The 26,808-nt window shown below is 57.4% G+C and overlaps 1 protein-coding gene across 3 annotated transcripts in view; it reads right to left on the bottom strand.

Annotated features, from left to right (window-relative positions):
• Window positions 1-26,808, bottom strand: part of LOC147121593 (ribosome-binding protein 1-like) — a 241,499-nt gene that overhangs the window by 13,531 nt on the left and 201,160 nt on the right. For all 3 annotated transcript variants that reach the window (XM_085981956.1, XM_085981957.1, XM_085981955.1), the window contains one exon: window positions 1,697-1,840. In XM_085981956.1, the coding sequence (XP_085838082.1) occupies window positions 1,697-1,840 (144 nt within the window). The remainder of the gene's footprint in view (window positions 1-1,696; window positions 1,841-26,808) is intronic.

A 26,808-nucleotide genomic window follows, 5' to 3' on the forward strand; every position in this document is an offset into this window, starting at 1 on the left:
CTGTATGCATGCATTTCTCCCTTCCTGCCCCCCTCCCCTCACCTTAACCCGACTCTTGTGCCTTTATGCTTTCAGATAATTAGCAAGCACCGGAGAAGCCTGTCCCTGAGGGCACCATTGAGAGCGAGGCGGGAGAAGTGGAGGAGGAAGAACACATCGCATCACTGCATGTCTCACCCGCAGGCACCAGCTCAGATACTGGCACTACGTGTTCTTTAGAGACTAGTATAATAGTGGGATCTGCACAGGGTGAGGCACCGGGGACGAGTGGGCTGCAGCAAGGCCAGGGGGAAAGGGTACTTGGGAGCCAGCTCCCCGGAGGGCGAGTTCTGCTGCACAGGACTCCGATGAGGACCTCGATGGTGAGGCCTTTAGAAGAAGGGTGATGGGCATGCACACGGAGATGATAGGTGCAATGGCAAGGGTGCCCGAGAGCCTGTCGGCAATGGTAAGGAGCGTGGAAGAGTCCGCCTCCAACACTGCACAGAGCTCTGTGCACACCATGGAGCCCATCATTTCCAGTCCACAAAGGATGGCAGACTCCCAGAGAGACTGTGGCGACCCAGAACTGATGTTGCCTGTGATGGGCGATCTGGCAGCTTCCATTGCAGCACAGGCGGAACAGACGCAACATCCTAGTGCTGTAATGGAGTCTATGCTTGGTGCCATCGATTCTCAGACTGCTCTCATGCAGTCTCAGCTTGATGCCATGCATGCTCTGACTGTTTCCATTGTGGCTGGGTCTACCACCGTCGACCAGGGCTTTCACGGTGTCGCAGCAGGTCAGCAAACTGTGCTGCAACAGATTACTAGGGATGCTGAGGTGCTGCCCCGGAGGAGTAGCAGTGGGTCAGTGGAGCAGGAACCTGCTGTTCCCTCTCAGGATGACAGCATTCCTGCTCCCACCACTGCCACTCCGCCATTGCCCTTGTCGCTGCCTGTCATCCAGCCAGCCCAGACTGCCACCGCCCATGCTGAGGTGATGCAGTCTACAGCCAGGCCTTCCAGGTCCACAGCTGGTTGAGGCCATCCTGCAAGGCCATCTGCAGTGTCCCCTACTGAAAGTCAGCAGCCTTCCACCAGCCATGCCGCAGCTACTGGGGTAGCACTGCGTAGGAGCACTACAGCAGGAAAAGACACAGTAACAAGAGGCACTAAGGGATTGCACAAGGGTGAAAAGTAAATATTTTTGGTGTAAATATGTGTCCACTACTTTTTGATAAATTTATTACTTCACTTACTATTCTTTTGTGGTGTGTCTCATTTCAGCTTTGCGCTGTGATATGGCCTGCGAGAGGGATGGAATGATGGGGATGAGGTGAGCAATGGGGATCTGGGGTTTAAGTTATCCTGGTGTGAGGCTGGAGGTCTGTTTGGAGGAGGTGGCAGAGTTCTGTGACCACCTCCTTGGTGAAGCAGAGTCTTCTAATACACTGCTCCTCGCGCAATTGAAGGTAGGAGAAGTGCTGTTGGAATAGCCTTGGAGCGCAAGGCCTCCTGGTGAGAACACTGATGTCCCTCCTCATCTCTCTGCGCACATGTTCCCATCTTTCTCGCTACCTACGCTCCCCCCACCGTAGATCCTGGAGGGCGAGGTCGACTGCCAGTGCAACCCCCATTAATGTAACCAAGTGTAGCAGTTTGAATCTTTGAAGAATAAATGTAGCTACTTTTTAGTTGCCGTTCATTGATGTACCTTTTCCTGTCTCTGTGCTTGTAGCTTCGCAACAGTTTCCTTTTCCTTGGTAAGTTGTTCCTCGGCGGCCTTCAGCATCTGCTGTAGTTTGGTGGCAGCTTGGCCCAAGTCCTTGGTCATTTTCTTTTCTTTGTCAAGTCTTTCCTGTAAATATAAACAGGACAATGATGTTTATGTAAACAACAACAATTTGCATTTATATAGCACTTTAAATGTAAGAAAAAAACTACCCAAAGTGCTTCACGGGGCGGAATCAAAAAATGGACACTAAGACAAAGGAAGGAGACTAAAATCCTGGTAATTAAGGTGTTTTTTTTATTCGTTCCTGAGATGTGGGCGTCGCTCGCAAGGCCAGCAATTATTGCCCATTCTTAATTGCCCTTGAGAAGGTGGTGGTGAGCTGCCTTCTTGAACCACAGCAGTCTGTGTGGTGAAGATACTCTCGCAGTACTGTTAGGGAGGGAGTTCCAGGATTTTGACCCAGCGACGATGAAGGAACGGCGATATATTTCCAAGTCATGATGGTGTGTGACTTGGAGGGGAACTTGGAGGTGGTGGTGTTCCCATGCGCCTGCTGCCCTTGTCCTTCTAGGTGGTAGAGGTCGGGGGTTTGGGAGGTGTCTTAAAGGAGGAGAGACAAGAGAGATTTCGGGAGGGAATCCCAGAGTGTAGGGCCTAGACAGTTGAAGGTATGACTACCAATGGTGGGGTGGAGCGAGGAGGTGCACAAGAGGTCAGAGTCGGAGGAACGGAGAGTTCAGGAATGGGTTGTACAGCTGGAGGAGGTTACAGAGATAGGGCGGGATGAGGCTATGAAGGGATTTGAACACAAAGATGAGACTGTAAACAGCTTAGTGTCTTTGTTAAATAATGGACAAAGGAAACGATACAAACGCATTTGTTACTGATATCTCAGCACAATTAGAACCCAAATTCCCCTTTTAATGAGGAGCCAATTTATGGAAATCCTTGACAGTCAGAGTTTTAAACCCTGCACCAATACTAGAAGTCTCACATTCCTACTCCCAAGAGATATCCATCATGTGCCATGTTCCAAATCTCTTTAAAGGCGAACCGTAGCATTAGAAATTGCCACAAACTCACATTTTTATGCACTAATTTGCAGATAGAATATGAATTTTCACCAGTTGAAGTACTTTTCAGGTCACCCCATTATAGGAAGGATATCAACACCATGGAAAGAGTACAGCAAAGATTCACTATAATGACACCGGGGAAGAATAATAACGGTTACGAAGAAGGGATTGTAATATTGGTTGAGGAGGGAATCTAAATTAGAAAAGATTTTGCGAGGGTAAGCAGTAAAAGGTGAATCAGCAACAAGGGGCATTCTTAGGCACATCAACTGAAGAACGGGGAAGTTTGAAGATTTATTTTCACACAGAGCGCTATGAAAACATGGACTATTTTACCACAAGTGGCTATTGGGACAGACAACGTGGCCCTGAATTGCCATGGGGGTGTCCCAGTCTGATTACACCGATTCTTCGGGGCTCGGCCAATCTCCTGCCAAAGTTACCGTTTGAGCTCAGAACTTTCCTTGAAGAAATTGACAGCCAGTCTCATTTTAAAAGGAATTAGATAAATATTTGAAAAGAAAGAATATAGGATAGTGGACAATGGGCTTAGAATAGATCGCTCTTCAACAAGAATCAGCACCTGACACAACAGACTAAATGGTCTCCTCTTCCTTCTAGGATTCTATGACCAAGATGCCCACTCAGTCTTTTCAATTCGGTGCCATCTTGTACATCACCTAGGCTTTCAACATTGAAATAACTAGTTAGAAAAGAAAGACTTGTATTTATATTGCACCTTTCATGACCAAGTGCTTTACAGCCAATGAAGAACTTTTAGAAGTGGAGTCACTGCTGTAATGTAGGAAACATGGCAGCCAATTTGCGCACAGCAAGGTCCCAAAAACAGCAATGTGAGAATGACTAGTTAATTGAGGGATTAAATATTGGTCAGGACACCAGGGATAACTCCCCTGCTCTTCTTTGAAATAGTGCCGCGGGATCTTTTACGTCCACCTGAGAGAGCAGACGGGGCCTCGGTTTAACGTCTCATCCAAAAGACAGCACCTCCGACAGTGCAGCACTCCCTCAGCACTGTACTGCAGTGTCAGCCTAGATTTTGTGCTCAAGTCTCTGGAGTGGAACTTGAACCCACAACCTTCTGACTCAGAGGCAAAGGTGCTCCCCACTGGCTGACACTGTTATGTGGTCTCCCAATATCTGGGGTGTAAGCAAAGACAGATGGTCTAATGACTAAGGTATGCCACGAACGTATTCTGACAGGTCATTTAGTCACTCGTTTTCATTTGTCAGTCCCATGTAAAGACAAGCAGCCATTTTCCATTGACAAACCTGAAGATTTACTGATAAATACCATGGTCTTTCTGACCCAACAGTAAATAAACTTTCCTCTGGCACCAGCAGTCAACTAGTCCCTACACATAGCAACAAGTTTGATAGTAACTAGTTATATGTGCAAAGAGGATCAATGTTCAATATCGTGTGTGCAATAAGCAGGGGTAATTGTGAAACCTTAACTGCGGAGAAACAAACAAATCTAAATGAATAGAAGAACGCTTGAGTATACTTGCTGCCCAGATAGCTCAGAGGATGACTCACTTCCTGTCGTGGTGAACCACAGAAACCAGGGAGGCCCCATGGTTGATAACTAGTCTGTTCCGAATTAGCTCAAATCAACTGAATCAGCAGTCACACTCCATCACTTCTGAGCAAGGCAGATGGGGTAGGAGGGCAAGCTGAAGATCTCTGCCCAGTAACACTGGGACCAAGGCGGGTAAATGGAGTTGCAATAAAGATCAGCCGTGATCTCACTGAATGGCGGAACAGGCTCGAGTGGCTCAATAGCCTCCTCCTATTCCTATGTTCTGAACACCCGTGTGGATGTTGTACAAGAGTGGGTTTGGCTGTGATGCCTTCTCTAGTGGAATAGCTCTGCCAACACTCACTGAAGAATACCACTGAACTAAGATATTGGAGGGCTGCAGGAACTGATGTGCCTGTTCTCTTGGCACGAGCCAGCAGCGTCAGGATAGCAGGGAAGAAAACTGGAACAGAGAAAGCCCCGTACACAACTCATAAGGGCCTTTCTGTTCACGTTTCCAGGTGCAGTCTTCAGGTCATCCTGCTCCTCCGGCAGCCGGTATGACCAGGTGACACGGCATGTACATCCCCCACTGTAACTGTGGATGGTGCTTTACAATCAGCCGATAAAAGCCTCAATTCAAACGGGCCAATCGGACATAAAATAACCCTAACCCCTCAGAGAGAGAAAAATAACAGCAAAATGGCTGGAAATCTGAAACAATAACAGAAAAACAAACTGGAAAGGCTGAGCAGATCAATCAACACGGTGGAGAGGGAGGAACAGTCAACTTTTCAAGTTCATACCGTTGATCAGAACTGCTTTGAAGAAGTGTACAAGTCTGAAACATTGACTGAAATAGTTAGATTAAGCAGGCGATCAGCCCCAAGGCTAAACGGCAAGGCTCTAAATTTACAAAATACTGCGGATGCTGGAAATCTGAAATAAAAATGCAAGCTTGCTAACTGTGCCATCGCGTTGAAGTACAGCACATTTATGTTTCAGGGTGTTTTGGTTAAGGACATGTTAATTTGCAACACCCAGAGCTCTGATGACAAGACACACCCAGCAGTTTCTCTGGAATGTGTAATTACATCCTCCCTGCCTACATAATCAGTGACTCTGCAAAGTGTCATTCGAGCCATTCTGACTGCTGACTCCAGATAGAATAGAGCTCACTTGGAACAGGCAGGGCTTACCCTCACAGGGTAAGACCTCCTCCCTGCAGCCCAAGTTCCTGACATCCTCCCCCCAGCCCAAGTTCCTGACACTCCCCCCAGCCCAAGTTCATGACCTCCTCCCCGCAGCCCAAGTTCCTGACACTCCCCCCAGCCCAAGTTCCTGACATCCTCCCCCCAGCCCAAGTTCCTGACACTCCCCCCAGCCCAAGTTCCTGACCCTCCCTCCCAGCCCAAGTTCCTGACCTCCTCCCCCCAGCCCAAGTTCCTGACCTCCTCCCCCCAGCCCAAGTTCCTGACCTCCGCCCAGCCCAAGTTCCTGACATCCTCCCCCCAGCCCAAGTTCCTGACCCTCCCCCCAGCCCAAGTTCCTGACATCCTCCCCCCAGCCCAAGTTCCTGACCTCCTCCCCCCAGCCCAAGTTCATGACCTCCTCCCCCCAGCCCAAGTTCATGACCTCCTCCCCCCAGCCCAAGTTCCTGACCTCCTCCCCCCAGCCCAAGTTCCTGACCTCCTCCCCCCAGCCCAAGTTCCTGACCTCCCTCCCAGCCCAAGTTACTGACCTCCCCCCAGCCCAAGTTCATGACCTCCTCCCCCCAGCCCAAGTTCCTGACCCTCCCCCCAGCCCAAGTTCCTGACCTCCGCCCACCCAGCCCAAGTTCCTGACCTCCTCCCCCCAGACCAAGTTCCTGACCCCCCTCCGGCCCAAGTTCCTGACCTCCCTCCCAGCCAAAGTTCATGGCCTCCTCCCCCCAGCCCAAGTTCCTGACCTCCTCCCCCCAGCCCAAGTTCCTGACCTCCTCCCCCCAGCCCAAGTTCATGACCTCCTCCCCCCAGCCCAAGTTCCTGACCCTCCCCCCAGCCCAAGTTCCTGACCCTCCTCCCAGCCAAAGTTCATGGCCTCCTCCCCCCAGCCCAAGTTCATGACCTCCTCCCCCCAGCCCAAGTTCAGGACCTCCTCCCCCCAGCCCAAGTTCATGACCTCCTCCCCCCAGCCCAAGTTCATGACCTCCTCCCCAGCCCAAGTTCATGAACTCCTCCCCCCAGCCTAAGTTCATGACCTCCTCCCCCAGCCCAAGTTCCTGACCTCCTCCCCCCAGCCCAAGTTCCTGACCCTCCCCCCAGCCCAAGTTCCTGACCTCCTCCCCCCAGCCCAAGTTCCTGACCTCCTCCCCCCAGCCCAAGTTCCTGACCTCCCTCCCAGTCCAAGTTCCTGACCTCCCTCCCAGCCCAAGTTCATGACCTCCTCCCCCCAGCCCAAGTTCCTGACCTCCTCCCCCAGCCCAAGTTCCTGACCTCCTCCCCCCAGTCCAAGTTCCTGACCTCCTCCCCCCAGCCCAAGTTCATGACCTCCTCCCCCCAGCCCAAGTTCATGACCTCCTCCCCAGCCCAAGTTCATGACCTCCTCCCCCCAGCCCAAGTTCCTGACCTCCTCCCCCCAGCCCAAGTTCATGACCACCCTCCCCCAGCCCAAGTTCATGACCTCCTCCCCCCAGCCTAAGTTCATGACCTCCTCCCCCCAGCCCAAGTTCCTGACCCCCTCCCAAGTTCCTGACCTCCCTCCCAGCCCAGGTTCCTGACCCCCTCCCTGCAGCCCAAGTTTCTGACCTCCCTCCCAGCCCAAGTTCCTGACCGCCTCCCCCCAGCCCAAGTTCCTGACCGCCTCCCCCCAGCCCAAGTTCCTGACCTCCTCCCTCCCAGCCCAAGTTCCTGACCTCCCTCCCAGCCCAAGTTCCTGACCTCCTCCCCCCAGCCCAAGTTCATGACCTCCTCCCCCCAGCCCAAGTTCATGACCTCCTCCCCAGCCCAAGTTCATGACCTCCTCCCCCAGCCCAAGTGCATGACCTCCTCCCCAGCCCAAGTTCATGACCTCCTCCCCCCAGCCCAAGTGCATGACCTCCTCCCCCCAGCCCAAGTTCATGACGACCACCCCCAGCCCAAGTTCATGACCTCCTCTCCCCAGCCCAAGTTCATGACCTCCTCCCCCCAGCCCAAGTTCATGACCTCCTCCCCCCGCCCAAGTTCCTGACCCCCCCAGCCCAATGTCCTGACCCCCCCGCCCAAGTTCATGACCCCCCCAGCCCAAGTTCGACCCCCTCCCCCCAGCCCAAGTTCATGACCCTCCCAGCCCAAGTTCCTGACCCCCTACCCCCAGCCCAAGTTCCTGACGCCCCCCAGCCCAAGTTCATGACCGCCCCCCCAGCCCAAGTTCCTGACCCTTCCCCCAGCCCAAGTTCATGACCGCCCCCCCAGCCCAAGTTCCTGACCCTTCCCCCAGCCCAAGTTCATGATCCCCCCCAGCCCAAGTTCCTGACCCATCCCCCAGCACAAGTTCCTGACCCCCCCCGCCCAGGTTGATGACCGCCCCCCCAGCCCAAGTTCATGACCGCCCCCCAGCCCAAGTTCATGACCCCCCAGCCCAAGTTCCTGACCTCCTTCCCCCAGCCCAAGTTCCTGACCCCCCCCAGCCCAAGTTCATGACCTCCCCCCCAGCCCAAGTTCCTGAACCCCCAGCCCAAGTTCCTGACCACCTTCCCCCAGCCCAAGTTCCTGACCCCCCAGCCCAAGTTCATGACCTCCCCCCCAGCCCAAGTTCCTGACCCCCCCAGCCCAAGTTCATGACCTCCCCCCCAGCCCAAGTTCATGACCTCCCCCCAGCCCAAGTTCCTGACCGCCTCCCCCCAGCCCAAGTTCCTGACCGCCTCCCCCCAGCCCAAGTTCCTGACCTCCTCCCTCCCAGCCCAAGTTCCTGACCTCCCTCCCAGCCCAAGTTCCTGACCTCCCTCCCAGCCCAAGTTCCTGACCTCCTCCCCCCAGCCCAAGTTCATGACCTCCTCCCCCCAGCCCAAGTTCATGACCTCCTCCCCAGCCCAAGTTCATGACCTCCTCCCCCCAGCCCAAGTGCATGACCTCCTCCCCAGCCCAAGTTCATGACCTCCTCCCCCCAGCCCAAGTGCATGACCTCCTCCCCCCAGCCCAAGTTCATGACGACCACCCCCAGCCCAAGTTCATGACCTCCTCTCCCCAGCCCAAGTTCATGACCTCCTCCCCCAGCCCAAGTTCATGACCTCCTCCCCCCGCCCAAGTTCCTGACCCCCCCAGCCCAATGTCCTGACCCCCCCGCCCAAGTTCATGACCCCCCCAGCCCAAGTTCGACCCCCTCCCCCCAGCCCAAGTTCATGACCCCCTACCCCCAGCCCAAGTTCCTGACCCCCCCAGCCCAAGTTCCTGACGCCCCCCAGCCCAAGTTCATGACCGCCCCCCCAGCCCAAGTTCCTGACCCTTCCCCCAGCCCAAGTACCTGACCGCCCCCCCAGCCCAAGTTCCTGACCCTTCCCCCAGCCCAAGTTCATGATCCCCCCCAGCCCAAGTTCCTGACCCATCCCCCAGCACAAGTTCCTGACCCCCCCCGCCCAGGTTGATGACCGCCTCCCCAGCCCAAGTTCATGACCGCCCCCCAGCCCAAGTTCATGACCCCCCAGCCCAAGTTCCTGACCTCCTTCCCCCAGCCCAAGTTCCTGACCCCCCCCAGCCCAAGTTCATGACCTCCCCCCCAGCCCAAGTTCCTGAACCCCCAGCCCAAGTTCCTGACCACCTTCCCCCAGCCCAAGTTCCTGACCCCCCAGCCCAAGTTCATGACCTCCCCCCCAGCCCAAGTTCCTGACCCCCCCAGCCCAAGTTCATGACCTCCCCCCCAGCCCAAGTTCATGACCTCCCCCCAGCCCAAGTTCCTGACCCCCCCCAGCCCAAGTTCCTGACCAGCCCCCCAGCCCAAGTTCCTGACCCCCCCCAGCCCAAGTTCATGACCTCCCCCCAGCCCAAGTTCCTGACCCCCCCAGCCCAAGTTCATGACCTCCCCCCAGCCCAAGTTCCTGACCCCCCCAGCCCAAGTTCCTGACCGCCCCCCCAGCCCAAGTTCCTGACCACCCCCCCAGCCCAAGTTCCTGACCCTCCCCCAGCCCAAGTTCCTGACCACCCCCCCAGCCCAAGTTCCTGACCCCCCCAGCCCAAGTTCCTGACCGCCCCCCCAGCCCAAGATCCTGACCCCCCCCAGCCCAAGTTCCTGACCACCCCCCCAGCCCAAGTTCCTGACCCTCCCCCAGCCCAAGTTCCTGACCCCCCCAGCCCAAGTTCCTGACCCTCCCCCAGCCCAAGTTCCTGACCACCCCCCCCAGCCCAAGTTCCTGACCCCCCCCCAGCCCAAGTTCCTGACCACCCCCCCCAGCCCAAGCTCCTGACCCCCCCCAGCCCAAGTTCCTGACCCTTCACCCGGCCCAAGTTCCTGACCTCCTCCCCCCAGCCCAAGTTCCTGACCCCCCCAGCCCAAGTTCATGACCTCCTCCCCCCAGCCCAAGTTCCTGACCCTCCCCCAGCCCAAGTTCCTGACCCTCCCCCAGCCCAAGTTCCTGACCTCCTCCCCAGCCCAAGTTCATGACCCCCCCAGCCCAAGTTCATGAACTCCTCCCCCCAGCCCAAGTTCATGACCTCCTCCCCCCAGCCCAAGTTCATGACCCCCCCAGCCCAAGTTCATGAACTCCTCCCCCCAGCCCAAGTTCCTGACCTCCTCCCCCCAGCCCAAGTTCATGACCCCCCCAGCCCAAGTTCATGAACTCATCCCCCCAGCCCAAGTTCATGACCTCCTTCCCCCAGCCCAAGTTCATGACCCCCCCAGCCCAAGTTCATGACCCCCCAGCCCAAGTTCGACCCCCTCCCCCCAGCCCAAGTTCCTGACCCCCTCCCCCCAGCCCAAGTTCCTGACCCCCCCAGCCCAAGTTCCTGACGCCCCCCAGCCCAAGTTCATGACCGCCCCCCCAGCCCAAGTTCCTGACCCTTCCCCCAGCCCAAGTTCATGACCGCCCCCCCCAGCCCAAGTTCCTGACCCTTCCCCCAGCCCAAGTTCATGATCCCCCCCAGCCCAAGTTCCTGACCCATCCCCCAGCACAAGTTCCTGACCCCCCCCGCCCAGGTTGATGACCGCCCCCCCAGCCCAAGTTCATGACCGCCCCCCAGCCCAAGTTCCTGACCCCCCAGCCCAAGTTCCTGACCCCCCCAGCCCAAGTTCATGACCGCCCCCCAGCCCAAGTTCCTGACCCCCCAGCCCAAGTTCATGACCTCCCCCCAGCCCAAGTTCATGACCTCCCCCCAGCCCAAGTTCCTGACACCCCCCCAGCCCAAGTTCCTGACCAGCCCCCCAGCCCAAGTTCCTGACCCCCCCCAGCCCAAGTTCATGACCTCCCCCCAGCCCAAGTTCCTGACCCCCCCAGCCCAAGTTCCTGACCCCCCCAGCCCAAGTTCCTGACCACCCCCCCAGCCCAAGTTCCTGACACCCCCCCCAGCCCAAGTTCATGACCTCCCCCCTCAGCCCAAGTTCATGACCTCCCCCCTCAGCCCAAGTTCCTGCCCCCCCCAGCCCAAGTTCCTGACCCTCCCCCCAGCCCAAGTTCCTGACCCCCCCCCAGCCCAAGTTCCTGACCCTCCCCCAGCCCAAGTTCCTGACCACCCCCCCCCAGCCCAAGTTCCTGACCCTTCACCCGGCCCAAGTTCCTGACCCCCCCAGCCCAAGTTCCTGACCCTCCCCCCAGCCCAAGTTCATGACCCCCCCAGCCCAAGTTCATGAACTCCTCCCCCCAGCCCAAGTTCATGACCTCCTCCCCCCAGCCCAAGTTCATGACCCCCCAGCCCAAGTTCATGACCCCCCCAGCCCAAGTTCCTGACCACCCCCCCCCAGCCCAAGTTCCTGACCCTTCACCCGGCCCAAGTTCCTGACCCCCCCAGCCCAAGTTCCTGACCCTCCCCCCAGCCCAAGTTCATGACCCCCCCAGCCCAAGTTCATGAACTCCTCCCCCAGCCCAAGTTCATGACCTCCTCCCCCCAGCCCAAGTTCATGACCCCCCCCAGCCCAAGTTCATGACCCCCCAGCCCAAGTTCCTGAACCCCCCAGCCCAAGTTCCTGACCCCCCAGCCCAAGTTCCTGACCCCCCCAGCCCAAGTTCATGACCCTCCCCCCAGCCCAAATTCCTGAACCCCCCCAGCCAAAGTTCATGACCGCCCCCCAGCCCAAGTTCATGACCCCCCCAGCCCAAGTTCCTGACCCCCCCAGCCCAAGTTCTTGACCCCCCAGCCCAAGTTCCTGAACCTCCCAGCCCAAGTTCCTGACCCCCCAGCCCAAGTTCATGACTCTTCCCCCAGCCCAAGTTCATGACCGCTCCCCGCCCAAGTTCATGACCCTCCCCCAGCCCAAATTCCTGACCCTCCCCCAGCCCAAATTCCTGAACCCCCCCAGCCAAAGTTCATGACCGCCCCCCAGCCCAAGTTCATGACCCCCCCAGCCCAAGTTCATGACCCCCCAGCCCAAGTTCCTGACCCCCTCAGCCCAAGTTCCTGACCCCCCCCCGCCCAGGTTCATGACCCCCCCAGCCCAAGTTCGACCCCCCTCCCCCCAGCCCAAGTTCCTGACCCCCCCCAGCCCAAGTTCCTGACGCCCCCCAGCCCAAGTTCCTGACGCCCCCCAGCCCAAGTTCCTGACCCTTCCCCCAGCCCAAGTTCCTGACCCTTCCCCCAGCCCAAGTTCATGATCCCCCCCAGCCCAAGTTCCTGACCCATCCCCCAGCACAAGTTCCTGACCCCCCCGCCCAAGTTGATGACCGCCCCCCCAGCCCAAGTTCATGACCGCCCCCCAGCCCAAGTTCATGACCCCCCAGCCCAAGTTCATGACCGCCCCCAGCCCAAGTTCATGACCCCCCCAGCTCAAGTTCCTGACCCCCAGCCCAAGTTCATGACCGCCCCCAGCCCAAGTTCATGACCCCCAGCCCAAGTTCATGACCGCCCCCAGCCCAAGTTCATGACCGCCCCCCAGCCCAAGTTCCTGACCCCCCAGCCCAAGTTCATGACCTCCCCCCAGCCCAAGTTCATGACCTCCCCCCAGCCCAAGTTCCTGACCCCCCCCAGCCCAAGTTCCTGACCAGCCCCCCAGCCCAAGTTCCTGACCCCCCCCAGCCCAAGTTCATGACCTCCCCCCAGCCCAAGTTCCTGACCCCCCCCAGCCCAAGTTCCTGACCCCCCCAGCCCAAGTTCCTGACCACCCCCCCCAGCCCAAGTTCCTGACCCCCCCCAGCCCAAGTTCATGACCTCCCCCCTCAGCCCAAGTTCATGACCTCCCCCCTCAGCCCAAGTTCCTGACCCCCCCCCAGCCCAAGTTCCTGACCCTCCCCCCAGCCCAAGTTCCTGACCCCCCCCCAGCCCAAGTTCCTGACCCTCCCCCAGCCCAAGTTCCTGACCACCCCCCCCCAGCCCAAGTTCCTGACCCTTCACCCGGCCCAAGTTCCTGACCCCCCCAGCCCAAGTTCCTGACCCTCCCCCCAGCCCAAGTTCATGACCCCCCCAGCCCAAGTTCATGAACTCCTCCCCCCAGCCCAAGTTCATGACCTCCTCCCCCCAGCCCAAGTTCATGACCCCCCAGCCCAAGTTCATGACCCCCCCAGCCCAAGTTCCTGACCACCGCCCCCCAGCCCAAGTTCCTGACCCTTCACCCGGCCCAAGTTCCTGACCCCCCCAGCCCAAGTTCCTGACCCTCCCCCCAGCCCAAGTTCATGACCCCCCAGCCCAAGTTCATGAACTCCTCCCCCCAGCCCAAGTTCATGACCTCCTCCCCCCAGCCCAAGTTCATGACCCCCCCCAGCCCAAGTTCATGACCCCCCAGCCCAAGTTCCTGAACCCCCCAGCCCAAGTTCCTGACCCCCCAGCCCAAGTTCCTGACCCCCCAGCCCAAGTTCATGACCCTCCCCCCAGCCCAAATTCCTGAACCCCCCCAGCCAAAGTTCATGACCGCCCCCCAGCCCAAGTTCATGACCCCCCCCAGCCCAAGTTCTTGACCCCCCAGCCCAAGTTCCTGACCCCCCCAGCCCAAGTTCCTGACCCCCCAGCCCAAGTTCATGACTCTTCCCCCAGCCCAAGTTCATGACCGCTCCCCGCCCAAGTTCATGACCCTCCCCCAGCCCAAATTCCTGAACCCCCCAGCCAAAGTTCATGACCGCCCCCCAGCCCAAGTTCATGACCCCCCCAGCCCAAGTTCCTGACCCTCCCAGCCCAAGTTCATGACCCCCCCAGCCCAAGTTCCTGACCCCCTCAGCCCAAGTTCCTGACCCCCCCGCCCAAATTCATGACCCCCCCAGCCCAAGTTCGACCCCCTCCCCCCAGCCCAAGTTCCTGACCCCCCCAGCCCAAGTTCCTGACCCCCCCAGCCCAAGTTCCTGACGCCCCCCAGCCCAAGTTCATGACCGCCCCCCCAGCCCAAGTTCCTGACCCTTCCCCCAGCCCAAGTTCATGATCCCCCCCAGCCCAAGTTCCTGACCCATCCCCCAGCACAAGTTCCTGACCCCCCCCGCCCAAGTTGATGACCGCCCCCCCAGCCCAAGTTCATGACCGCCCCCCCAGCCCAAGTTCATGACCCCCCAGCCCAAGTTCATGACCGCCCCAGCCCAAGTTCATGACCCCCCCAGCCCAAGTTCCTGACCCCCCAGCCCAAGTTCATGACCGCCCCCAGCCCAAGTTCATGACCCCCCAGCCCAAGTTCATGACCCCCAGCCCAAGTTCATGACCGCCCCCAGCCCAAGTTCATGACCGCCCCCAGCCCAAGTTCATGACCCCCAGCCCAAGTTCCTGACCCCCCAGCCCAAGTTCATGACCGCCCCCCAGCCCAAGTTCATGACCCCCCAACCCAAGTTCATGACCCCCCAGCCCAAGTTCCTGACCTCCTTCCCCAGCCCAAGTTCCTGACCCCCCCCAGCCCAAGTTCCTGACACCCCCACAGCCCAAGTTCCTGACACCCCCACAGCCCAAGTTCCTGACCCCCCCAGCCCAAGTTCCTGACACCCCCACAGCCCAAGTTCCTGACACCCCCACAGCCCAAGTTCCTGACCCCCCAGCCCAAGTTCATGACCTCCCCCCCAGCCCAAGTTCCTGACCCCCCCCAGCCCAAGTTCATGACCTCCCCCCCAGCCCAAGTTCATGACCTCCCCCCCAGCCCAAGTTCATGACCTCCCCCCAGCCCAAGTTCCTGACCCCCCCCAGCCCAAGTTCCTGACCACCCCCAGCCCAAGTTCCTGACCCCCCCCAGCCCAAGTTCATGACCTCCCCCCTCAGCCCAAGTTCATGACCTCCCCCCCAGCCCAAGTTCCTGACCCCCCCCAGCCCAAGTTCCTGACCCCCCCAGCCCAAGTTCATGACCTCCCCCCAGCCCAAGTTCCTGACCCCCCCCAGCCCAAGTTCCTGACCGCCCCCCCAGCCCAAGTTCCTGACCCCCCCAGCCCAAGTTCCTGACCGCCCCCCCAGCCCAAGTTCCTGACCCCCCCCAGCCCAAGTTCCTGACCTCCCCCCTCAGCCCAAGTTCCTGACCCCCCCCGCCCAAGTTCCTGACCCCCCCCAGCCCAAGTTCCTGACCACCCCCCCAGCCCAAGTTCCTGACCCCCCAGCCCAAGTTCCTGACCCCCCCAGCCCAAGTTCCTGACCCCCCCAGCCCAAGTTCCTGACGCCCCCCAGCCCAAGTTCATGACCGCCCCCCCAGCCCAAGTTCCTGACCCTTCCCCCAGCCCAAGTTCCTGACCCATCCCCCAGCACAAGTTCCTGACTCCCCCCGCCCAAGTTGATGACCGCCCCCCCAGCCCAAGTTCATGACCGCCCCCCAGCCCAAGTTCATGACCCCCCCAGCCCAAGTTCATGACCGCCCCCAGCCCAAGTTCATGACCCCCAGCCCAAGTTCATGACCGCCCCCAGCCCAAGTTCATGACCGCCCCCCAGCCCAAGTTCATGACCCCCAGCCCAAGTTCATGACCCCCCAGCCCAAGTTCCTGACCCCCCCAGCCCAAGTTCCTGACACCCCCACAGCCCAAGTTCCTGACCCCCCCAGCCCAAGTTCCTGACCCCCCCAGCCCAAGTTCATGACCTCCCCCCCAGCCCAAGTTCCTGACCCCCCCAGCCCAAGTTCATGACCTCCCCCCCAGCCCAAGTTCATGACCTCCCCCCAGCCCAAGTTCCTGACCCCCCCCAGCCCAAGTTCCTGACCACCCCCCCAGCCCAAGTTCCTGACCCCCCCCAGCCCAAGTTCATGACCTCCCCCCCAGCCCAAGTTCATGACCTCCCCCCAGCCCAAGTTCCTGACCCCCCCAGCCCAAGTTCCTGACGCCCCCCAGCCCAAGTTCCTGACCACCCCCCCAGCCCAAGTTCCTGACCCCCCCCAGCCCAAGTTCATGACCTCCCCCAGCCCAAGTTCCTGACCCCCCCCAGCCCAAGTTCCTGACCGCCCCCCCAGCCCAAGTTCCTGACCCCCCCCAGCCCAAGTTCCTGATCCCCCCAGCCCAAGTTCCTGACCCCCCCCAGCCCAAGTTCCTGACCCCCCCAGCCCAAGTTCCTGACCCCCCCAGCCCAAGTTCATGACCTCCCCCCAGCCCAAGTTCCTGACCCCCCCCAGCCCAAGTTCCTGACCCTCCCCCAGCCCAATTCCTGACCCCCCCCAGCCCAAGTTCCTGACCCCCCCCCCAGCCCAAGTTCCTGACCCTTCACCCGGCCCAAGTTCCTGACCCCCCCAGCCCAAGTTCATGACCTCCTCCCCCCAGCCCAAGTTCCTGACCCTCCCCCAGCCCAAGTTCCTGACCTCCTCCCCCCAGCCCAAGTTCATGACCCCCCCAGCCCAAGTTCATGACCCCCCAGCCCAAGTTCATGAACTCCTCCCCCCAGCCCAAGTTCATGACCTCCTCCCCCCAGCCCAAGTTCATGACCCCCCCAGCCCAAGTTCATGACCCCCCAGCCCAAGTTCCTGACCCCCCCAGCCCAAGTTCATGACTCTTCCCCCAGCCCAAGTTCATGACCCCCCCAGCCCAAGTTCATGACCCTTCCCCCAGCCCAAATTCCTGAACCCCCCAGCCCAAGTTCCTGACCCCCCCAGCCCAAGTTCCTGACCCCCCCCAGCCCAAGTTCCTGACCCCCCACAGCCCAAGTTCCTGACCCCCCCAGCCCAAGTTCCTGACCCCCCCAGCCCAAGTTCATGACCCCCCCAGCCCAAGTTCCTGACCCCCTCAGCCCAAGTTCATGACCCCCCAGCCCAAGTTCCTGACCCCCCCAGCCCAAGTTCATGACCCCCCCCAGCCCAAGTTCCTGACCCCCCCAGCCCAAGTTCATGACCCCCCCAGCCCAAGTTCATGACCCCCCCAGCCCAAATTCATGACCCCCTCAGCCCAAGTTCATGACCCTCCCCCCAGCCCAAGTTCCTGACCCTCCCCCCAGCCCAAGTTCCTGACCCTCCCCCCAGCCCAATTTCCTGACCCCCCCCCCCCCAGCCCAAGTTCCTGACCCTTCACCCGGCCCAAGTTCCTGACCCTTCACCCGGCCCAAGTTCCTGACCCTCCCCCCGGCCCAAGTTCCTGACCCCCCCAGCCCAAGTTCCTGACCCTTCACCCGGCCCAAGTTCCTGACCCTCCCCCCGGCCCAAGTTCCTGACCCTTCACCCGGCCCAAGTTCCTGACCCTCCCCCCAGCCCAAGTTCCTGACACTCCCCCCAGCCCAAGTTCCTGACTGCCCCCCCAGCCCAAGTTCCTGACCCCCCCCCCAGCCCAAGTTCCTGACCCTCCCCCCAGCCCAAGTTCCTGACCCTCCCCCCAGCCCAAGTTCCTGACCCTCCCCCCAGCCCAAGTTCCTGACCGCCCCCCCCAGCCCAAGTTCCTGACCGCCCCCCCAGCCCAAGTTCCTGACCGCCCCCCCAGCCCAAGTTCCTGACCGCCCCCCCCAGCCCAAGTTCCTGACCCTCCCCCCAGCCCAAGTTCCTGACCCTCCCCCCAGCCCAAGTTCCTGACCCTCCCCCCCAGCCCAATTTCCTGACCGCCCCCCCCAGCCCAAGTTCCTGACCGCCCCCCCAGCCCAAGTTCCTGACCGCCCCCCCAGCCCAAGTTCCTGACCGCCCCCCCAGCCCAAGATCATGGCCTCGTCCCCCCAGCCCAAGTTCATGACCCCCCTCCAGCCCAAGTTCATGACCTCCTCCCCCCAGCCCATGTTCATGACCTCCTCCCCCCAGCCCAAGTTCATGACCTCCTCCCCCCAGCCCAAGTTCATGACCTCCTCCCCAGCCCAAGTTCATGACCTCCTCCCCCCAGCCTAAGTTCCTGACCTCCCTCCCCCCAGCCCAAGTTCATGACCTCCTCCCCCCAGCCTAAGTTCATGACCTCGTCCCCCCAGCCCAAGTTCATGACCCCCCTCCAGCCCAAGTTCATGACCTCCTCCCCCCAGCCCATGTTCATGACCTCCTCCCCCCAGCCCAAGTTCATGACCTCCTCCCCCCAGCCCAAGTTCATGACCTCCTCCCCAGCCCAAGTTCATGACCTCCTCCCCCCAGCCTAAGTTCCTGACCTCCCTCCCCCCAGCCCAAGTTCATGACCTCCTCCCCCCAGCCTAAGTTCATGACCTCCTCCCACCCCTCCACAGACGGGGCACTGAGTGTGGGTCACGGATTGTTAACAGGTTTATTGGGTCTGAAGTGAATAGTGACAATGTCGTGATTTCTGGATTTCATCCAGTCCAATGATGTCACTTGCCACACAGGCACTGAGCTTTCCGGGATGTCAACCAGGTGTAGGGGAGGAGAGGGAGGACGTGGTGCGGGTGTAAAGGGGGTGAGGGTTGGATGAACGTGATCCATCTTACCAGCTGGATCACACTTTCACTCTCAACCACTCACACCCCATTTTAGACGTGGATCACATTCTTCCCCCATCCCCACTGTGCTCGCCATACTCTTTATGCAACCCCCCAACCGAGTTCCAGACCTACTCCCTCCCGCCCTCCGATCCCTTCTGTCTCTCACCGATCCCCCTCTCTCTCACTGATGCCCTCTCTCTCTCCGATCCCCCCTCCCTCTCTGTCAATTCAATTCAATTCAATTCAAATCGCTTTATTGGCATGACAAGGTACATCTTAAATAACAACAGAAAATGCTGGAAAAACTCAGCAAGTCAGGCAACATCCGTGGAGAGAAATTTGAGTTGACGTTTCGGGTTTGACCCTTCTTCAAAACTGGAGAGAAAAGGAACTGGATCGAAGGCAGGGCTGCGATCGGACAAAAGAATAAAAGAACCAAAAGAAGTAAAAGAGATTAGAAGCTAGACGAGATGGTAATAGGCTGTGATTGGGTGTAAAGTGTACTGGCAGGGTAAAAGATAGCTGCCAGGTGTGAGAGAGAAACAAAAGGAAAGGAGGGGGGGGAAGGAAAGGAGTGGAAAAATATAAGTGAAAATGAAATAGGGGCCAAGGTTATGATCTGAAATTGTTGAACTCAATATTGAGACCGGAAGGCTGCAGAGTGCCTAATCGGAAGATGAGGTGCTGTTCCTCGAGTTTACGTTGAGCTTCCGTGGAACAGTACAAGAGGCCAAGGACGGTGAGGTCCGAGTGGGAATGGAGCGGTGAATTGAAATGACAGGCGACCGGAAGCTCGGGGTCACCCTTACGGACTGAACGGAGGTGTTCCGCAAAGCGGTCACCCAATCTGCGTTTGGTCTCCCCAATGTAGAGGAGACCGCATCGTGAGCAGCGAATACAGTATACTAGATTGCGAGAAGTACAAGTAAATCGCTGTTTCACCTGGAAGGGGTGTTTGGGGCCCTGGACAGTGGGGAGGGGGGAGGTATAGGGGCAGGTGTTACATCTCCTCCGCTTGCACGGGAAGGTGCCAGGCGAAGGGGAAGGGCTGTTTGGGGTGATAGAGGAGTGGACTAGGGTGTCTCGGAGAGAGCGGTCCCTGCGGAATGCTGAAAGGGGAGGGGAGGGGAAGATACGTTTGGTGGTGGGATCCACGTGGTACTGTTCCACGGAAGCTCAACGTAAACTCGAGGAACAGCACCTCATCTTCCGATTAGGCACTCTGCAGCCTTCCGGTCTCAATATTGAGTTCAACAATTTCAGATCATAACCTTGGCCCCTATTTCATTTTCACTTATATTTTTCCACTCCTTTCCTTCCCCCCCTCCTTTCCTTTTGTTTCTCTCTCACACCTGGCAGCTATCTTTTGCCCTGCCAGTACACTTTACACCCAATCACAGCCTATTACCATCTCGTCTAGCTTCTAATCTCTTTTACTTCTTTTGGTTCTTTTATTCTTTTGTCTCGATCGCAGCCCTGCCTTCGATCCAGTTCCTTTTCTCTCCAGTTTTGAAGAAGGGTCAAACCCGAAACGTCAACTCAAATTTCTCTCCACGGATGTTGCCTGACTTGCTGAGTTTTTCCAGCATTTTCTGTTGTTATTTCGGATTTCCAACATCTGCAGTATTTTGCTATCGCTAAGGTACATCTTATGTTGCCAAAGCATCGAAAAACATTCATGGTTGTACACAAAAACACAGATCTATCCATACAGTGTATAATCAGATACATCCCTGAGTGTATAAATATATACATTCATATAATTTGTATATACTCTTTTCTTATATTTAGTGGTTGTCCCTCTGTTTATGGCAAGCTGTAACATAGTGTGCTGCTAAGGTTACACAATTTCTCTCTTCCCCTAGTAGGTATGGGAGTTTTTGGTCGTCATTCAAATTTCTGAATTCCGGGCATATTTTTGTGAATTTTGGGTAGAAATTCTCCCTTATGCCCTGATATTTTCTACAAGCTGTGAGGAAGTGCATCTCTGTCTCCACCATGCCCTGACTGCAGTGAGAGCATATCCTGTCCTCTCTTGGTAGCCGGGTCTGCCTGTGTCTACCTTTTTCGATCGCCAGGCTATGTTCACTAAGTCTGTACATTGTCAAGGTTTTTCTCAGTTTGCTATCCTTTACCCTGGTCAGGTAATCAGCTATGTTGTATTGTCTGTTTAGAGCCAAGTAGCAATTGAGTTTGCTTTGGGTTTTTGTTGTTTCTGCCCAATATGACAGATATTTTTCCTTTTGCTTAGCGACGATTGTGTTGGGTCGAATTCTTTGTGTTACACCGATTCCCCCCCTCTCTCTCTCCGATCCCCCCTCTCTCTCTCTCCGATCCCCCCTCTCTCTCTCTCCGATCCCCCTCTCTCTCTCTCCGATCCCCCCTCTCTCTCTCTCCGATCCCCCCTCTCTCTCTCTCCGATCCCCCCTCTCTCTCTCCGATCCTCCCTCTCTCTCTCCGATCCCCCCTCTCTCTCCGATCCCCCCTCTCTCTCTCTCCGATCGCCTCTCTCTCTCTGATCCCCCCTCTCTCTCTCTCTCCGATCCCCCCTCTCTCTCACCGATCCCCTCTCTCTCTCACCGATCCCCTCTCTCACCGATCCCCCCTCTCTCTCCGATCCCCCCTCTCTCTCACCGATCCCCCCTCTCTCTCCGATCCCCCCTCTCTCACCGATCCCCTCACCGATCCCCCCCTCTCTCTCCGATCCCCCCTCTCTCTCTCTCTCCGATCCCCCCTCTCTCTCTCTCCGATCCCCCCCTCTCTCTCTCCGATCCCCTCTCTCTCTCTCCGATCGCCTCTCTCTCTCTGATCCCCCCTCTCTCTCTCTGATCCCCCCTCTCTCTCTCTCTCTCCGATTCCCCCTCTCTCTCACCGATCCCCTCTCTCTCCGATCCCCCCTCTCTCTCACCGATCCCCTCTCTCACCGATCCCCTCTCTCCGATCCCCCCTCTCTCTCACCGATCCCCTCTCTCTCACCGATCCCCCCCTCTCTCCGATCCCCCTCTCTCTCTCTCTCTCCGATCCCCCTCTCTCTCTCCGATCCCCTCTCTCTCTCTTTCCGATCCCCTCTCTCTCTCTCTCCCCGATCCCCTCTCTCTCTCTCTCTCCGAACCCCCCTCTCTCTCTCCCCGATCTCTCCTCTCTCTCACCGATCTCTCCTCTCTCTCACCGATCCCCCCGCTCTCTCTCACCGATCCCCCCCCTCTCTCTCTCACCGATCTCTCCTCTCTCACCGATCCCCCCGCTCTCTCACCGATCCCGCTCTCTCTCACCGATCCCCCCTCTCTCTCTCTCCGATCCCCCCTCTCTCTCTGATCCCCTCTCTCTCTCTCTCCGATCCCGCCTTTCTCCCTCACCGATCCCCTCTCTCTCTCTCGCTCCGATTCCCTCTCTCTCTCCGATCCCGCCTTTCTCCCTCACCGATCCCCTCTCTCTCTCTCGCTCCGATACCCTCTCTCTCTGTCGCTCCGATTCCCTCTCTCTCTCCGATCCCGCCTTTCTCCCTCACCGATCCCCTCTCTCTCTCGCTCCGATACCCTCTCTCTTTCTCTCCGATCCCCTCTCCGATTCCCTCTCTCTCTCTCGCTCCGATACCCATCTCTCTCTCCCGCTCCAATTCCCTCTCTCTCTCTCCGATCCCCTCTCCGATTCCCTCTCTCTCTCTCCGATCCCCTCTCCGATTCCCTCTCTCTCCCGCTCCGATCCCCTCTCTCTCTATCACCGATCTCCCCTCTCTCTCTCTCTCTCCGATCCCCTCTCTCGCCGATCCCCCTTCTCGCCGATCCCCCTTCTCTCCGATCCCCCCTCTCTCTCTCTCTCTCCGATCCCCCCTCTCTCTCTCTCACCGATCCCCCCTCTCTCTCTCTCTCACCGATCCCCCCTCTCTCTCTCTCTCACCGATCCCCCCTCTCTCTCTCTCTCTCCGATCCCCCTTCTCTCTCTCCGATCCCCCCCTCACCGATCCCCCCTCTCTCTCTCTCTCCGATCCCCCTTCTCTCTCTCCGATCCCCCCCTCTCCGATCCCCCCCTCTCTCTCTCTCACCGATCCCCCCTCTCTCTCTCTCACCGATCCCCCCTCTCTCTCCGATCCCCCCTCTCTCGCTCTCTCACCGATCCCCCCCTCTCTCTCTCTCACCGATCCCCCCTCTCTCTCTCTCTCACCGATCCCCCTTCTCTCTCTCCGATCCCCCCCTCACCGATCCCCCCTCTCTCTCTCTCTCCGATCCCCCTTCTCTCTCTCCGATCCCCCCCTCTCCGATCCCCCCCTCTCTCTCTCTCTCCGATCCCCCTTCTCTCTCTCCGATCCCCCCCTCTCCGATCCCCCCCTCTCTCTCTCTCACCGATCCCCCCCCTCTCTCTCTCTCCGATCCCCCTTCTCTCTCTCCGATCCCCCTTCTCTCTCTCCGATCCCCCCCCTCTCTCTCTCACCGATCCCCCCTCTCTCTCTCACCGATCCCCCCCTCTCTCCGATCCCCCCTCTCTCTCTCTCACCGATCCCCCCCCTCTCTCTCTCACCGATCCCCCCTCTGTCTCTCACCGATCCCCCCTCTCTCTCCGATCCCCCCCCTCTCTCTCTCTCACCGATCCCCCCCCTCTCTCTCACCGATCCCCCCTCTCTCCGATCCCCCCCTCTCTCTCGCTCCGATCCCCCATCTCTCTCTCTCTCACCGATCCCCCCTCTCTCTCCGATCCCCCCTCTCTCTCGCTCCGATCCCCCATCTCTCTCTCTCTCACCGATCCCCCCTCTCTCTCCGATCCCCCCTCTCTCTCGCTCCGATCCCCCCTCTCTCTCGCTCCGATCCCCCCCTCTCTCTCGCTCCAATCCCCTCTCTCTCTCGCTCCCCCCCTCTCTCGTTCCGATCCCCTCTCTCTCGCTCCGATCCCCTCTCTCTCTCCCCGATCCCCTCTCTCTCTCCCCGATCCCCTCTCTCTCTCCCCGATCCCCTCTCTCTCTCCCCGATCCCCTCTCTCTCTCCCCGATCCCCTCTCTCTCTCTCCGATCCCCTCTCAATTCAATTCAATTCAAATCACTTTATTGGCATGACAAGGTACATCTTATGTTGCCAAAGCATCGAAAAACATTCATGGTTGAACACATAAATATAGATCTATCCATCCATACAGTGTATAAACAGATATATCCCTGAGTGTATAAATATACATTCATATATTTTATATATACTCTTTTCTTATATTTAGTGGTTGTCCCTCTGTTTATGGCAAGCTGTAACATAGTGTGCCGCTAAGGTTACACAATTTCTCTCTTCCCCTAGTAAGTATGGGAGTTTTTGGTCGTCATTCAAATTTCTGAATTCCGGGCATATTTTTGTGAATTTTGGGTAGAAATTCTCCCTTATGCCCTGATATTTTCTACAAGCTGTGAGGAAGTGCATCTCTGTCTCCACCACTCCCTGACTGCAGTGAGAGCATATCCTGTCCTCTCTTGGTAGCCGGGTCTGCCTGTGTCTACCTTTATCGATCGCCAGGCTATGTTCACTAAGTCTGTACATTGTCAAGGTTTTTCTCAGTTTGCTATCCTTTACCCTGGTCAGGTAATCAGCCATGTTGTATTGTCTGTTTAGGGCCAAGTAGCAATTGAGTTTGTGTTGGGTTTTTGTTCTTTCTGCCCAATATGACAGATATTTTTCCTTTTGCTTAGCGACGATTGTGTTGGGTCGAATTCTTTGGTTATGCTGTCACTGTCCTCTCTCTCTCTCTCTCTCCGATCCCCTCTCTCTCTCTCTCTCCGATCCCCTCTCTCTCTCTCTCTCTCCGATACCCTCTCTCTCTCTCCGATCCCCTCTCTCTCTCTCTCTCTCCAATCCCCCCTCTCTCTCTCTCTCCGATCGCCTCTCTCTCCCTCTCTCTCTCCGATCCCCCCTCTCTCTCCGATCCCCTCTCTCTCTCCGATCCCCTCTCTCTCCGATCCCCTCTCTCTCTCTCCGATCCCCCCTCTCTCTCTCCGATCCCCTCTCTCTCTCTGATCCCCTCTCTCTCTCGCCGATCCCCTCTCTCTCTCTCTCCGATCCCCTCTCTCTCTCTCTCCGATCCCCCCTCTCTCTCTCCGATCACACCTCTCTCTCTCTCCGATCACCCCTCTCTCTCTCCGATCCCCCCTCTCTCTCTCCGGTCCCCCCTCTCTCCGATCCCCTCTCTCTCCGATCCCCTCTCTCTCCGATCCCCTCTCTATCTCTCTCTTATCCCCTCTCTATCTCTCTCCGATCCCCCCCCCTCTCTCGCTCCCCCCTCTCTCTCTCGCTCCCCCCTCTCTCTCTCGCTCCCCCCTCTCTTTCTCTCTCCGATCCCCCCTCTCTCTCTCTCCGATCCCCTCTCTCTTCGATCCCCCCCTCTCTCTCTCTCAGATCCCTCTCTCTCTCTCTCTCGATCCTCTCTCTCTCTCTCCGATCCCCTCTCGCTCTCTCTCTCCGATCCCCTCTCTCCGATCCCCTCTCTCTCTCTCCGTTCCCCTCTCTCCTATCCCTTCTCTCTCTCTGTTCGATCCCCCCTCTCTCTCTCTCTCCGATCCCCCTCCCTCTCTCTCTCCGATCCCCCCTCTCTCTCTCCGATCCCCCCCTCTCTCCGATCCCCCCTCTCTGATCCCCCTCTCTCTCTCTCTCTCTCCGATCCCTCTCTCTCCAATTCCCCCTCTCTCTCTCTCCGATCCCCTCTCTCTCTCTCCGATCCCCTCTCTCCGATCCCCTCTCTCTCTCCGATACTCCCTCCCTCGCTCTCCGATCCCCGCTCTCTCTCTCTCCGATCCCCTCTCTCCTATCCCTTCTCTCTCTCTCTCCGATCCCCCTCTCTCTCTCCCCGATGCCCTCTCTCTCTCTCCGATCCTCTCTCTCCGATCCCCTCTCTCTCTCCGATCCCCCCTCCTCTCTCTCTCTCTCCGATCCCCCCTCTCTCTCTCTCTCTCCGATCCCCTCTCTCTCCGATCCCCTCTCTCTCTCTCTCCGATCCCTCTCCCTCTCTCTCCTATCCCCTCTCTCTCTCTCTCCGATCCCCTCTCTCTCTCCGATCCCCTCTCTCTCTCCGATCCCCTCTCTCTCTCTCCGATCCCCTCTCTCTCTCTCCGATCCCCTCTCTCTCTCTCCGATCCCCTCTCTCTCTCTCCGATCCCCTCTCTCTCTCTCCGATCCCCTCTCTCTCTCTCCGATCCCCTCTCCAATTCCAATTCCAATTCAAATGCTTTATTGGCATGAAAGTTTACAGAGAACCATATTGCCAAAGCTTACATAGCAAAAAGGTACAGTTTTCCCAACATTCTGTAGGTGTCAATCGATTTGACATTTGTTGGGTACATACAATATTACTTTTAAACAATATTAATTTTTAAACAGTCTTTGTACTTCATTTGGTACGTTCAATATTAATTTTAAACAGTCTTACTTTTAAACAGTCCTCAGGTTGTGACATGTTGTTACATATTTGGCCCCAAGGTATGGTCTGTCTCCTTCTCCCAGGACTAATCTCAATTTTGACAGGTCATCCAATTCCTTGAAATCTGGGGTTGTTTGGCTTAGCTTGTTGAATAATATGTTTCTTGATGTGTTGAATCTTTCGCATTTTAGGAGGAAATGCATTTCTGTTTCAACCTCGCCGGCCAGACATTGATCGCATATTCTATTCTCTCTAGGCTGCCAGGATTTCTTGTATCTGCCTTTTTCAATTTCCAGTTGGTGGTCGCTTAGTCTGTACCTGGTGAGGGTCTGTCTCTGTTTTGTGTCTCCTGATGGTCGTGAGGGTAGTCTGCCAGTTTATATTCTCTTTTTTAGGGCCCCGGTAACATTCTAATCTGCTTTGGCTTTCAGTTATTTTGTTCCAATGTTCCAGGTAGGTTTCTTTGCATTGTTTAATGATTTGGTTCACTCGGATTGGTGTTTGGACGGCTGTGTTGGTCTGGGGCTGGTCAGGGTCCGGCTGAGTACTTAGTTTCAGTAGCAGCTGACTCAGGGGACTCTTTTCTGGTTTAGCTCTTGGGTCTGAAAGGCTTTGAAATGAAGGGTGTCTGGGGAGCTAGATTTGAGGTGATTTAGGAAGTTTAGTGCTCGTTTTTGGATGTTTATTATCAGTGGGTATCTGCCTAGTTCGGCTCTGCATGCATTTGTTGGCGTTTTTCTTTGGGTGCGAAGGATGCTTCGGCAGAATTCTGCATGTAGGGCTTCTATTGTGTGTTTTTCCCATTTAGTGTAGCTTTGGTGATTTAGCGGGCCCCATACTTCACTACCGTACAGTGCAATGGGCAGGATTATGCTGTCAAATATTTTGAGCCAGATTTTGATTGGGATTTGGATGTTGTAGAATTTTCTTTTTATTGCATATAGGGCTCTTCGGGCTTTTTTCTTTTAGTGCATTCACTGCTATGCTGAAGCTCCCTGATGCTGTAATAGTTAGACCAAGGTAGGTGTAGCTCATAGTGTGTCCTATAGTGGTATCACTGAGGGTAAACTGGTATTTGTTTTCCTGACATCTGGGCCTTTTTTGAAAAATCATGATGTTGGTTTTCTTTAGATTTACTGTTAGAGCCCAATTTTGGCAGTATTTGTCGAGTAGGTCTAGTTGTTGCTGTAATCCTTGTTCTCCGATCCCCTCTCGCTCTCTCTCTCTGATCCC

The sequence above is a fragment of the Somniosus microcephalus genome, chromosome 3 (assembly GCF_052327205.1).
Source record: "Somniosus microcephalus isolate GS21.2 chromosome 3, FLI_Smic_1.0, whole genome shotgun sequence".
Classification (NCBI taxonomy): domain Eukaryota; kingdom Metazoa; phylum Chordata; class Chondrichthyes; order Squaliformes; family Somniosidae; genus Somniosus; species Somniosus microcephalus.